This window comes from Hyaloscypha bicolor (assembly GCF_002865645.1).
Source record: "Hyaloscypha bicolor E unplaced genomic scaffold K444scaffold_87, whole genome shotgun sequence".
Classification (NCBI taxonomy): Eukaryota; Fungi; Ascomycota; class Leotiomycetes; order Helotiales; family Hyaloscyphaceae; genus Hyaloscypha; species Hyaloscypha bicolor.
In genome coordinates, this window is record NW_020194589.1 from 2,113,433 (window position 1) to 2,126,792 (window position 13,360).

The 13,360-nt window shown below is 48.7% G+C and overlaps 5 protein-coding genes across 5 annotated transcripts; 2 read left to right on the forward strand and 3 right to left on the reverse strand.

The window, feature by feature from the left end:
• Window positions 1-1,297: 1,297 nt before the first annotated feature.
• K444DRAFT_630581 (putative serine palmitoyltransferase 2) lies at window positions 1,298-3,337 on the reverse strand (the record flags this gene model as incomplete). The annotated part of the gene is made up of 1 exon (XM_024883236.1): window positions 1,298-3,337. One exon carries the CDS (start codon window positions 3,335-3,337, stop codon window positions 1,298-1,300), a length of 2,040 nt encoding a protein of 679 aa, XP_024735829.1.
• Window positions 3,338-5,705: 2,368 nt separating this feature from the next.
• K444DRAFT_643679 (uncharacterized protein) lies at window positions 5,706-6,471 on the reverse strand (the record flags this gene model as incomplete). The annotated part of the gene is made up of 2 exons (XM_024884880.1): window positions 5,706-6,101; window positions 6,178-6,471. 2 exons carry the CDS (start codon window positions 6,469-6,471, stop codon window positions 5,706-5,708), a joined length of 690 nt encoding a protein of 229 aa, XP_024735830.1.
• Window positions 6,472-7,049: 578 nt separating this feature from the next.
• Window positions 7,050-10,782, reverse strand: K444DRAFT_613722 (WD40 repeat-like protein). Its single transcript, XM_024880403.1, has 6 exons — window positions 10,386-10,782; window positions 10,127-10,257; window positions 9,836-10,014; window positions 9,031-9,729; window positions 8,896-8,973; window positions 7,050-8,827 (listed from the first exon to the last, which is right to left on the reverse strand). The coding sequence occupies exons 1-6, from the start codon at window positions 10,522-10,524 to the stop codon at window positions 7,234-7,236; spliced, it is 2,820 nt and encodes a 939-aa protein (XP_024735831.1). The 5' UTR covers window positions 10,525-10,782; the 3' UTR covers window positions 7,050-7,233.
• Window positions 10,783-10,932: 150 nt separating this feature from the next.
• K444DRAFT_613724 (cytidine deaminase-like protein) lies at window positions 10,933-11,896 on the forward strand. Its single transcript, XM_024880404.1, has one exon. The coding sequence runs from the start codon at window positions 11,059-11,061 to the stop codon at window positions 11,563-11,565; it is 507 nt and encodes a 168-aa protein (XP_024735832.1). The 5' UTR covers window positions 10,933-11,058; the 3' UTR covers window positions 11,566-11,896.
• K444DRAFT_613725 (uncharacterized protein) lies at window positions 11,855-12,819 on the forward strand. The gene is made up of 2 exons (XM_024880405.1): window positions 11,855-12,402; window positions 12,433-12,819. The coding sequence occupies exons 1-2, from the start codon at window positions 12,028-12,030 to the stop codon at window positions 12,496-12,498; spliced, it is 441 nt and encodes a 146-aa protein (XP_024735833.1). The 5' UTR covers window positions 11,855-12,027; the 3' UTR covers window positions 12,499-12,819.
• Window positions 12,820-13,360: the final 541 nt, after the last annotated feature.

Sequence of the window (13,360 nt, forward strand, 5' to 3'; positions counted from 1 at the left end):
ATATACAGTTCGAAGATCCCAGTTGCGATGTATTCTATTGAGGAACCAGGCTAAAGCACGAACGGGCCTTGTTGCACATGAGATCTCTCCCAGACTGGGCGTTTCTGGTCTCAATAAGCTCACTCCTTTGAGTTACTCACTCTTGAAATGAATAGAAGTGCAATTGCAAGGATGGTAAGTTCAAAGGTAAGTATCTCTCAATTTTGTTGCTAGAGTAGCATCTTCAGGGGCAAGGATGTTTTCACTTTTCTACTCATCACACCCAAACAAGCAATCGTACGTTGTCACTTCACTTCAACCCAACTTAAAGCAATCTTGGAACATATCTCGACTCGAACCACCCGTTTCCGTGATTTCTTATCCCAAAAATCAATTTGCACTTCTTGGTTTGAGCTTGTGGTAATTAAGACGATGGGCACAGGGGATCAAGCAAAGCATTGATCCTCGTCGAACATCCTCAGCGGCATGGGTTGAAATTACGGTAGCCTTGGAAGCGAATCCACGAGATCCTATCACATCTTGAAAATTCCAGGACATTGAGTTAAAGCACGACTCGGTGAGAAGATCGCTCCGACAGAGATGAGGCTAGGTCAGAACCTAAACATCTTGGATATTGAAAGCCTGTCTCTTCATATAAGATGGCTTCGATGGCCTGTCAATCTACAGACAGCCTGCACGTCACGAGCAAGCTAGACACAAAGGTAAGAGAAATCCGGTTTCTCATTCTATATTCATCTATTCACTCTACTCATCACTCCATCCATCCATCCACTCAAGAACACCAGCCATCAGCCTCCTATTTACAATACCAATGCGGTCCATAACCATGGCCGTCCTTGCGCGCCCCACCACCCATCACTCATCTGAGTATTAAATATTAATAATTACCCCAATTCCAGCAAGCTCTTTCACCCTAGGCACAGAAAGGGAAAACAAGCGAGTGAGGTACCGTGGTGTTTTAAAAACGCCAGGGCAATGCAAATTTCTTCAAACCCAAGACGTTATCGTCCTCTGAAGCTACCTCCTAAACGGGCAACAACGGGCAAAGGGTATCTTCGGCGTGTGCCGCTTCGAATCGAATTGAATAAGAACGATTGTAATAGAACAGGTAATGTACAAGGGCTAGGGGGGCGGCTCGGTTCGAAGCATGGGTATTGCAGCTCCGCACGGCATCTGAGACACGATGGCTTGCAGTCGATACCGGTAGCTGGGAGTGCAAGGCTGACCACACCACCAGCAATCCGGATCCTGGTCCCAGCAGCCTCGGTGAGGCTTCCGCAGCAGGGACGAGATCAGATCACCGAAGTGGCTGCTTGACATCCTGGACACCGTTCGCGATGATCTCTCGTAATGACCATCGAGGTGGCTTGACGACACCCTGCAAGCCATTCGCCTTCTGCCACTCCTTCTCCATCTCAGGAGTCACGCCATCTGGGAGATGCTCCGCGCCGCCGGCGATACCGGTGGAGAATTTGAGCTGGAGGACGTTGCCTATTTCGTCACAAGCCGCGAGGAGGCGGTCCATGTCATCCTTATTGTGAGCAGCGGAGACGCAGAAGCGGGCCCGGGAGGAAATGAGCGGAGTGGCTGGGTATCCGACGATAACGACGGAGATCTTTCGGCGGAGCATTTCGTGGGAGAACGCGGGCATCTTGGCAGGGTTGTAGAGAACAATAGGAATGATGGGAGAGTCGTCATGGCCATAGACAATGTATCCAAGACGCTTCAATCCAAGACGCAAGTAGCGGGAATTGAAGGCAATACGTTGGAGACGTTCTTCACCTTGTCCAGGGTTGAGCTCGCCGGCAATAATCTTGAGAGCGCTGAGAATTTGCATGAGAACCGGAGGGGTAGGTGATTCGCCGTAGATGGTTCCTGCATTGGTGGCGCGGAGCTTGTCGATGATGTGCTTCTCTGCGGCAACATAACCTCCGTTTGCGCCGAATGACTTTGTCAGAGTGCCCATCAGAATATCAACCTCAGCTGGGTCAATGCCGAAATAGTCGCAAACGCCACGGCCGCGAGGACCAAGAGCACCAATGGAGTGAGCTTCATCAACGAAAAGATGGAACTTGTATCTTTTCTTCAATTTGAGAAGACCGGGAAGGTTGCACATAGTTCCTTCCATGGAATAGAGACCCTCGACAACGACCAGAATCTTCTTCCATGGACGGTGCGTTCTGGGCTGGCCTTGGGAAATTGATTCTCGCAGTTTCTTCTCGAGATCTCCCATATCGTTGTGCTTGAAGGAGCTGATCATGGCTCCGGAAAGACGGGCTCCAATGCGGATAGAGGCGTGGTTCAGCTCATCAGAGATAATGAGACATCCCTTGCCAACCAAGGCTGGGAACGAAGTCGCATTTGTTGCGAATCCCATTGAGAAAACCATAGCTGATGGTTTGCCGACGAATTTGGCAATTCTGTCTTCCACTTCCAGGGCCAAGTCCGATGTACCTGCGTCTGCACGGGGGCTTGCAGCGCTAATGCCATATTTCTTGATGGTCTCTTCCACAGCATCTGCGCAAGGTCCTTCTGATTGAGCGAATCCGAGATAGTTGTACGAACTCATATTAAGGGTTTCCGTGTATGTGCCGGTGAATTGGAAATGCTCATTAAAATCGTCTGTTTTGCGGTCCATCAATGTGATGTATCGGCCTGGAACTCCCGTGATTGGTCGCGCAAAGCAATCATCAATTCGCAATTTCAGTCTTCGCACGTAGAAATTGTCGAAGTCGCTATTCAGGGCAGCGTAGCCATTGGCGGATTTTAAGTGTCTGTAATGATCTGGTCTGAATCGCTTGCCGAAAAAATCTCTAACGTGGCCGAAAATTATGAGAACGAGGTAGCTGATGTAGGTAGTCAAGAGGTAGTAGTAGGGTGGTTCGTCGATAATGGGCTCCTCGAGCTCCGCTCCCATGTGCTTGCTCACATATCGATGGTTTTGGCTTCCTAGGGGCCCGAACTGTGCATCCACTCGTGCTTGTCGCTTTGCCTCTGCAATTGAAGGTGGCTGGAAGAGTGTAGTTGGGGGCTCGTCCATATTAGCCTCGCCTGCCTTCGCTGTGGAGAGAGAGATGGTCGGTAATGACAGAGACGGAGCGCTGATGTGTGGGGATGGGTTATTCAGGAGATGCTGCTGTTGCGCCGCCACCGCAGAGAGGAGAGCCTGGTGCGCAGATTGCTGTTCCTTGCTCTTCGGCGAGGAAGAGAAGAATTGAGTCAATCTGTTGGCCTTCGATGTCGAGGGCCTCCGACTCGTAGGCTTGTCGGATGGCGGTATAACAACCGCTGTGTCTGGGGAGCTGGCAAACGGATTTCGTGGGAATCTTTGAGGCATTGTGGTCATAGGCTGAGAATTGCTGCTGGAAGCAGATGTGTATGGGATTGTATGCTGGCGGGTATGCAATTGGGACTTCTTCGTACTCTCAGCAAATAGAGACTCGTAGATCCGTTGTCGTGAGCGTGCGGAGGAGTATCGATTCAAGGTGATGTCGAAAATTAATGAGGCGCGGACTCGTCTGACCCGATTGCAGCGGTGAAGCGTAATTAAGACTGGGCTGAGTCTGCAAATCCCCGTCAGTCAGTTGTTGGAACTACTCTGCCGCCTGATTGAGCCCAATGGAGATGTTTGAGGGAGGAATAGAGAGGCGTGCAGTGATTAGAGGGAGTAAGAAGTCCAGTTCACTGGTAACTGCAAAAGGCACAGGCTCGGCGAGACAGAGTCTCGGGGGTAAATGAGCGAATTGACCCTTATTATAGGGCCCATAGGAGGAAGGAGAAGATGTTGCATACCGGCAGATACAGTTGAAACGGATCTTCTGGCCCAGTGGGTTGAGCGTCAGATGTTCGCGACTTCCTCGCGTTCTGGAGTGCGGTTGGTGGCGCCACCGATATTGAGGCAGCTACAACCAGCTGTTGATGTACCTCCTAACGATGACACAACGGCGGACTGAGGGCAGAAGAAAGCGGTGGAGGTAGAGAGGAGGGGAGGAGGAGGTGAGGAAAAAGGAAGCTCTGGTGGAGAAGAGGAGGGAAGAAAAGAGATGGCAGGCCAGGGTCGATATGTGAATCGCCGAAGCTTCCGTTCCCTCGCTCTCTCGCTCTCGCTCTCACTCTCCCTCCTTCACTCCTTTCACCGCTGACGGGGTCGCTGGGCACGGTCATCAAATTCTCTCGCAAATTGCGCTCCTCATGGGGCTTAGAGGCGAGAGACGCATGCTGGTTGGCTCGCTAGTGCTCGCTAGCCCTCGCTTCACACGGACGGCTTCTACGGAAGCTCCTTGCTCAGCAGGCCAGGACAGGCCAGGCCTCGCCTGGTTCCCGGCGGGCAGAAAAAGCGGCACTCATTTCCAATCCCAAGTCGGAATTGGACCACCTTTATTACTCGAGAGAGCAGATACTGATCGCCCGGAATATCCTAGATGTCCGAGGGGAGCGGACTTTGAATATATCATATCACATTTGAACTCGAGAGGGGCAGAAAATGACTATTGTCTAGAATCTCCTAGATATCCGAGGGAGCAGACTTTGAATGTAAATTATCATACACACGTGTACATTTCGAGAGGACGTGTTTGCAATGTCCCACCTGGTGCACCTTCAGTTGGGACATTGCAAATGAGTGCCGCTTTTCTGTCCGCACGGAGCTCGGGGCTCTCGGGCTTTCGCACAGTCAGCCTGCCTGCGCGATAGGGCCTCATGTGAAACGGGTTGTGCAAACAGCAAGGGAGTTATGCACGAAATGCACAAGTTTGTGCCATCTGAACCCCTGAAGCTGTAGATCTCACATTTTGCTGAAACAAGCATCTGATCAACACCCTCATCACTCTCACGGCAATCCGTCGCATTATACCTCTTCTTCGGTTTTTCCTACTGTATGATGCACAAACTTTCCGTTTCCCACGCGACCCGCCGTTGGCCCATTGAGATTTCCCCCAAACCGATGATCTCATGTCGCGCCATTACATGCGGGCGAGATGGGGGCATCCCCTTGCGCCAAGATGAATCCAGATCCAGTCCAAGCCAGCCCTCTAATGGTGAAAAAATTGTAGACGTCAGACGAGTCAAGTCTCTAAGAGTTTGGGAACTTGTGTGCCGTTTCTCATCAATAACCTCGGGAGGTTATTTTCATCCATACAGACTCGATCAACTTCTCAATTCTCGATCACCAAACTAGACTGTTGCCGGGAAGATGCCAGTGCAAGTCAACGATTCAAGGCACCGTCAGTGTGGTAGACGGGTATCATTGCCTTCATTTAATCGCTGCTTCAAGATTCATCTAAAATTGCAATTCAGTGGTTGCAGAGTGCACAGTCTGACGTCGCCGCATGCGTTCGTACCGGGTTATATTATATCCTAGAAGGATGACCCTGCAACATCGCATTTGATTTGCTGCCCACATTTTGTTTCTCCCCATGCGTTTGATGTATGCTCGTCATTTTATTCTCCGCTTGAAGCACTCATCAATGCAATCCTTTCCCCGGTACCAAGTCGTCTTGAGATTTATGCTTAGCCTGGGGCCGTTGAAACATCATCTCAGCATCTTCACCCATCAAATGCAGTTGCAGCCGAATATAGACTTTGGATGCAATCTGATTTGGGTATGGAATTAAAGAGACGTGTCTGGGTCTGCCTAGATTCATGTTCTACAATCTAACTCCATTCCTTCAGAATAATCCCCAAACGCCATTCAGCCCGTTCAAAAGTTACCCAGAAAATGGACATCCCCCTTTCCGCGCCTCAGTCAACCCCTCAGCTACTTCCTCAGGTGGTGGCGTCAAAGTCTCCACCTCCACCTTGCCAATATAATGCCTAGCAAACAAGTCATTCTGGATCCAAACCACCTTATTCAGTGCTCGAATAACCCTCGACTTCATCACATTGTCAATCTCACCCATCTCCATCACCGCTCCCACGACAATGTCAACAACATATCCAAGCAGAGCACCCATATGAATATACTCGACTCTCAAGTCTGGCCTCTTTTCTCTATGCTTGAAGCCCGGTTTGCCGGTGTGCATAATCCCAACATTGTTGAGATAAGCCCAGAACGGGCTTTGCGGCGAGAGATCACTCGTCGATACCAATTTCACAAGATAATTCTAGTAATTGTCAGCTCCAGCCCCATTTCATATGAATATATCAAAGGGGAGGAAGGGGGCAAGTAAGACCACCAACCTTCAAGAAGTCCTTCCTCATCGCAATCTGCGGATGGCTCATCGTAAGCTCCTGCACACTCTTCACCGTCTCGCCCTCATATTCAGTATTCCTGGGAACAAACGCCTGGGCCGTGATGTCGAAACTCAATAGCTTCGTGTACACCGCATCTAAAATCGCGGGCACGAGGGGAGCAACGAGCGGTTTGGAAGCTAGCAGCGCCTCTCCATCTTCGGCTGTGAGTGAGAGGAAGGAGGAGAGGTATGCGATGCGAGAGGGGAGGTCTTCGAGGGACGAGGCGGGTATGTGTTGCATTGTTGTTGCCATGTTGTACTTATCTCTCTCTGTAGAACGCAAATTCTAATCAAACCAATGAAGCTGCTCAAATTCAGATATATATTGTGTAGATAGAGGATAGTACATTAATTACCAGAAGTGATTTTTTTGTTTTTGAAAGTCTATCAACCGGTGTTTATATCCTCTCCCATTGCAATCGTATGTTCCCTTCCTCAACACCTCCTAGGAGATCTCACGGAGAAAGGCGAGGGTTCGCTCCCCCTGCTGCTTTTGCCGGGTATTGCGCTTCCACCCGTCCCATTGTCCCAATCAGCTGGCAATGATCTGCAATCCCACTCACGAGCATTATCGCCTGCTAGCGAAGTCACGCCGGTCCCTCCCGTGCCTTCCTCCTACAGTGAACTTGGAATGGCAATCGGTACGTCGATTTGTAACGAAATGAGAACCCGGAGTCGGTGTTAGGTAAACCGTCCGAGATGCCCCGACAATGTGGTGCCAGAATCTCTATTACACTTTCTCTGCAGATTGCAAATGCCGCCATAGAATGCAAGGTTCAGTGTGTGATACAGAGGGTATGTGGAGATGCGTGCAAATTGTGTGTTTGCTCAGAGAGATAGGGAAAGAGAGAGGGATCTGCTTGAATTCGGTTTCTCTTAACTCTGAATTCATCGTTTCTCGGGATATCAGGCGCTCATCAAGCGTCTTTAACCAACGTCCTTCAACGTCACTGTTATATATACAAAATTCCATTCCCCATCCAAGTTTCGTAACTCATCTAATTTAATCGACCGTTGTCCCGCAAGCTTTACACACAAGTTTCCGGCCCTTCCCAGCTACCCTCCGCGCCCTGAAATCTTTCCCTCCACACCGCTTGCAAGACAATGCTTCTCCATCGCTATCCTCTTCCTCTAGCTCAGGAGACCCTTCATCTGAACTCAGTTTACTGACGACGCTGCCTAGCCGGTCCATCGGTGGTCTATCTGCTGGATCGAGTTTGCCAGGGTCACGCGCTGGATTGACTTCCTTCTTCCAAGCTGCTACATTCCAGAACTGGTAGCTCTTTCCTGAAGCATCAATCCGCAAGGGGTTGTCGTCGCTGCCGCTATTCCGACGAATACTGAAGCTTGGAGTTGGTGGTTGACTTCTCTCTGCACTCGTTACTTTGTGAATGCTTGGTGGTGGACTGGTCGTTGACACACTCGATGCTCCGTATATCAATGGTGTAGACGAGTATGGTTGTTGTCGAGCTGCGCTAGCAAGATTATTTTGTGATGAGGAAGATGGCGATTGGAAGGAAGTCCTGCTGAATTTCCCTGGAGATATGCTTCGATCGCTTCGAGGTGCTTTATTCGTTAGACTTCTGATGCTGCCGTCATCCTTCGTCGTGACATTATTCCGCCAGGACAGGATATGATCCGAAGCAGTAGGTGGTCCAGCTAGAGAATTTTGCGAGAGCGAGTTTCTTCGAGAATGGGACCCTCCTGAAGTGCGAGTCATGATACTATTTGACCTTCCAAGCATCTTCTTGGAGAAAGTCGAACCTGTCTCCCAAGACTCCAATCGGCGCTTTGAAGCGCAGTCACATCTGAAGACCTTGATGTTTCCTAGGTAATCCGCAGTGACAAGAATCAAGCCATCGTTATGTGACGATCTTGCGAGATACGCAGGCGACTCTTCAGGCTTTTTGATATGAGGCTCGCTGACGGGATCTGAGTGCCGCTTTTCCGAACCGATAGCAGGCATCGAAGACGCAGTGGACTCTTCCCTTGATAACAACGTTACAGGAGGGGGATTGCAGAGATCGTAGATTGGATCAAGGGAACCGCTTAGTAGTTGACGGGTCTTCAAGGGGGCAATAACGGCAGCTGTAACCATATCTGAATGGGCCTGAAAAACCTCGACGCCCACTTTGTCTTTATTCTCAGCATCGGTCAAGCTACTCGTATCCCAGATGTATGCTTTGCGATCTTCACTGCCGCAAATGACATATCGAGCGTCGTCACTGAAGCTAGCATTGATCTGACTGCAGGTATTTTCATGTCCCCTAAATTTCATTTCCAGTGATTTGTCCCTCAGGTTGTATAACCTGACCCGCGAATCATTGCTCGTAATGAGTAACTTGACTTCTCCTTCCGGGTCATCTGGGGGAAAGGTTGTCGTCCGGATTCCGGTGATTTTGCTGCCCTTGGCATTCTTCCCTCGTGAGGATCGAACATGGATCTGAGTATGATACTTCAAACCCTCGGTCTCATAAAACAAACAGAGTCCGCTAAGGACTCCGGCCATTGCGGTCTTGCCATCCGGGGAGAAGGCAACAGCTGTAATGAGGTCTGGTAATTGATTCCAGAACGCTACACTTTTGTCAGGAATAGACCTGTCAAAGAGTCAGCAGTAATAGGAGGTAGAGGGGGCCCTCATGTGATAAAACGAAAAATCTCTTACCATAATCGTAATATGCTATCCAGACTCCCAGCGAGAAAGAACCTATCGTCGGTGGGGTGAAAGGCTATGGATGTAACACTATGATGGAGTGAGCACTACCCAACCTGAGTAGAGCGCACTTAAAAAGAATCTTACAAATCTTTATGTCGAAAGGTGCACAGGCATTCTTGCCTTGAAATGTGCCATAAACGAACTGTTTTATCCATAGAGGATGACAGTAAGAAATTGTTCTTGCTCCAACTTAGGTCTAATATATCGCCCGTGTGCCCTTCAAACTCTCGTACGGGCTTAGATCTGAATACGGGTGCGCTCAATCGTTCGACTCCAGAAGTATTCGAAGATATGTCTTCTTCATGCTCGTGTGTATGCCTTTCCTCCGGTGTCGAGATGACGGCCCACACTCTGACAACCTGATCTCTGCCAGCTGCCGCAAGATACCTGCCATCCTTGCTGAGTTCTATTGACCACACTGCTCCGCTCGTCTTCGGCAACTTCGATAACTTGTGTGCGCTGCTTGCATTTATTTCCGTGGTAGTCAAACCCGGAACTTTCTCATCACTTGCTTTATGTTTTGTCCCGCTCAACTCCTGCGCCAAGAACATGCGATTGAACTCCCGTTCCTTCTTATTATGAGCCCGCACTTTGATATATCGAGGCGGTTCCTTGTGTTGCGGGATAAACCCATTCGCACCGATTGAAGAAGAGAACACAGCGGCGTTCATGCCTTCGTCTCTCCTTTCACCCGCCTCCGATTCATCATCGTCGATATCTGGCGATTGATCCTTCTTCTTCCCACCGATGATGGAGAACCTACTAAGGAACGAGACACCTTTCCTATAGGCTTGTAATTAGCGAGCATGTATTGTCCCATAAGCAAATAAGTAAGCCACCGACTTCAGTAGGCCGACGCTCCGAGCGTGTGAAATTTAGAGACACCTACTTCTTCTCCTTCGCAAGATTACTATCACTTCGAGAGATTTCGGGTGTTAGTTGTCTCCCTGGGGGCGCAATATCAGGGCTTGTTGGGCTTCCAATGTCAGCATTTGGACTTTCCGGGCCCCCGCTATTCCGTAGTTTTTGAGGTATGGTATTCTCGGTGTTGGTCCTCTTAAGGATGTGCTATGGCAAAGTCAGCGATCGGAATTGGTTGGTTCTGCCGTTGAGGGGGGGGGATGCGCAAATTCCGTGTCATGGGACGAATACACGGGGCCTGCATCTAACAAGAACGTACATGGGAAAGAGGGTCAATGGCAGTTGAGGGCCGCCCGGGACCCACTGTAGTCTTTGTACCGCTGGCATCTTTGCTCGAAGTATTCCTTATCAAGTTGATTGGTGATTTCTTGCCATTGGATTGTGCGTTGCCTGTTGTAAGGATTCTAGTAAGCATAAGCACCACAACCAGAAGGATAAGCCATATCATTTGATATGTCTGACAGAGCTGTTGAAGCTATCTGGAGTGCTGAACTGCCTGGGTATCTAACGGGACATACCTTCTGAGGATGTCGCGCTTCTCGGACGAGCTGATTGTCCGCCTTCCGTGGTGGTTGACGGGGTGTCAACAGGTGATGTGCCCCCCTCGGCCTTCTGAGCATCGGTCACCCTGATTCTCGGGAGCGCAGGGTCAGACATGTCCTAGGCCGTTCCATGTGTTCATCTGAAAGGTTGACTGAGGCGAGGCCGAGTGGGCTTGTGTGCGTGGGCTGTTTCTATGGCTTTTGCTGATCCGTAAGTTCCGGAGACCTGGGAGCTGGTTCTTGCCCGGATACGTTGGAGCAGACTGTGAGGAAGGGTACCGTCTAGAGTGCAAGGAAAATATGTAGCTCGAACTCAAATACGAGCACGTGCAGAGGTTTTCAAGATCTGGTTCATCGGTCGCCATCACATTGCAGTTATTGAGACTTTGCAGCTTCGCTACTACGTCACATGGGGTTACTGTACGGAGTGACGTTCCCCGTCCAGGGCGGTGAGCTTCTTTCTGCCAAATCACATTCAGCACCTAAAATCATCCGACTCCACGATCATCAACACCGACATCCCATTCCGTCTTCCAAAACATCTGAGGTCTCGAGTCGATCGGATCCAGCCGCCTCACCACAGGTCCTTGCAGGATCAACCCTGACAGACACTTCAAAGATCCTGGGCTACAGCTAATAATAGCAAACAATGGCGTCGCAGCCAGACAGACACTTGGAATATATGCGCCGGGCTCTGGCTCTTGCACAGGAGTCACCTCCTAAACCTACGAACTATCGGGTCGGAGCGCTCCTGGTCGATGCCAAGACTAATTCCATCCTCGCATCCGGTTACACACTCGAATGCGAGGGCAATACCCATGCGGAACAATGCTGCTTTATAAAATTGGCCGAGGCTCACAACGTTCCGGAGGAATTATTAGGGGATATCTTGCCTCGGGAGACCGTGTTATACACTACCGTGGAGCCCTGTTTCAAAAGATTAAGTGGGAATTTACCATGTGTGGAAAGGATACTGCGGTTGGGCAACGCCATAGAAACTGTATATGTTGGGGTTAAAGAACCGGAGAAGTTCGTGGGCGAGAATACTGGAAGGAAACAATTGGAAGATGCTGGTATAAAGGTTGTTCTTGTCGAAGGCATGGAAAAGGAGATATTGAAGGTAGCTACAGCTGGCCATAAAATTGCCGATGTTTGATGCGGAGGTGCTCTCCGAACACCTTTCCGAGAAGGTTAGAGAGGCCAATTCAGAAACTTCTGGAGAGCCACTGGCTCATGGGGCACATTCCGGCTCAAAGGAAAGTACCCTATTTCAACCCTGGACAGATATCAGCGGCGGGTGCTGAAGCTACATCATTTCTGTCTGGACCTTTTGCTCTCCCGAGGCTGTTGTCTGCGAGAAATATTAGGGACTCAAGTCAATCAAGGTACTTCCGTAAGGCTGAGATAGTTGCGGATAAATAGCAATTCCGAGTCCGTAACCCGCATACAGTTATATGCGAAAACTCCCTGTTTTAGCGAATTTTAGCCGCATCATGCACTTTTGGTGCGCACCCCACCAAAAATTAATGATAATTGACAAAACTCACCCAACAATCGCACTACCACCTCCAGCACCATCCCAATTAGGCAATTTCGACTTTATTCGCAAGCTCCTACCATGGCACGTTCAAAGAGCAAAAAAATCGAGAAACCACCGCCTTTAGTAGGCAAAAAACGACAGAGAAAACCTACGGCTAAGGCCTCCTCCGCTCTAGTAGCTCCCAAACAGCCTAAAATCAAGCTCACGACTGCTAGCAGGCCCCCAAAAGAGCCTTCTCCTGATACTGGTGCTAGCGGAGCTAATCCCCAAAGGGAGCGTACTATCGAAATATCGTCGTCGTCGTCCAGCGAGTCTCCAGAGCCCGAAGCTAAGACCCACGTAGTTACCGTAAACTGGCAGGTTTACCTGAACCATAAGCTAGTTTATTCGGAGTCTTTTCAGGAGGATTTTTTATCGATTCTATATAATGGATACCGATTTTGGCAGGGCTGGGTTTAGATGAGGGTTAACGAAGCGGCGAAGACGGATAAGGAGATTAAAGCTAGGAGAAAATGGAAGGGAATATATGGAGCTTTGAGTAATCGATAGATCTTCTATATCCAAGATAGGGAGAGCTTTGAGAGGTTCGAAAAAATAATAGTTTCTAGGGACTCAAAAGGCGTTAATTGTATTATTAAAGCTCGATTCGTTACTAAAGGAGATCCCGAATCGTTACCGGAACCAGAGAAAGCATTAGGAAAGAGAAGAAAAATACTAGATCCTCCCAAGCTAGTCTATTCAGATAATGATAGTAATACTAAAAAGAGTATTCCCCCTATTAAGAAGGCTAGGAAAATAGCTACCACTATTACTATTGTATCTTTAGTTAAGGATAGGAAGACATAATCGAGATATTAGGAGAGATTGAGCCTATTTTCGCGGTATTAGAGATATAATAGGGGAGAAAGGGGAGGGTACCTAAATAGGAATTAATAGTATTTTATCTATAAAGGGAACTATTTCAGGATTAAATTAAACGACTTCCATAAATAGATAGATTAATAGAGAGATGAGCTTCCTAATAAGGCTAATACTACTACTATTCCTACTAATTTGATTATTAAATGGATACTATATAGCGAAAATTAATAGAGGATTAGTAGATAACGAAATGAGAGCAAAGGAAAGGTAAAGGAGAAGGAGAGAGTAAAGGATAAACCAAGAGAGGGCTTATCTTAACCTATTATTAACCATAACTACTATGGCGATAAATTCAAGGGAAAAGAGCCCTCTACTAGCTTATATAGTATTCTACGGGTACTACTACCCCGTTATTTACCTGTATATCCCGCTAATTATGATCCAATTCCCCTCCCTGAGTTCGTGGCTATTAAGCAAGCTTTATATTATTGAACTAAACTCCTCTAGTAAAACTAGCTTTTTCCCTGTTCACGAGCTAATTCGCCTTATT

Coding starts and splice junctions, on each gene's coding strand:
- K444DRAFT_613725 (XM_024880405.1), top strand. CDS start 12,028: ATGGCACGTTCAAAGAGCAAAAAAATCGAGAAACCACCGCCTTTAGTA. Junction 12,403..12,432: donor ACCGATTTTGGCAGGGCTGG/GTTTAGATGAGG, acceptor GAAGCGGCGAAG/ACGGATAAGGAGATTAAAGC.
- K444DRAFT_613722 (XM_024880403.1), bottom strand. CDS start 10,524: ATGTCTGACCCTGCGCTCCCGAGAATCAGGGTGACCGATGCTCAGAAG. Junction 10,258..10,385: donor AAGCGCGACATCCTCAGAAG/GTATGTCCCGTT, acceptor TCCTTACAACAG/GCAACGCACAATCCAATGGC. Junction 10,015..10,126: donor CCATTGACCCTCTTTCCCAT/GTACGTTCTTGT, acceptor ACTTTGCCATAG/CACATCCTTAAGAGGACCAA.
- K444DRAFT_613724 (XM_024880404.1), top strand. CDS start 11,059: ATGGCGTCGCAGCCAGACAGACACTTGGAATATATGCGCCGGGCTCTG.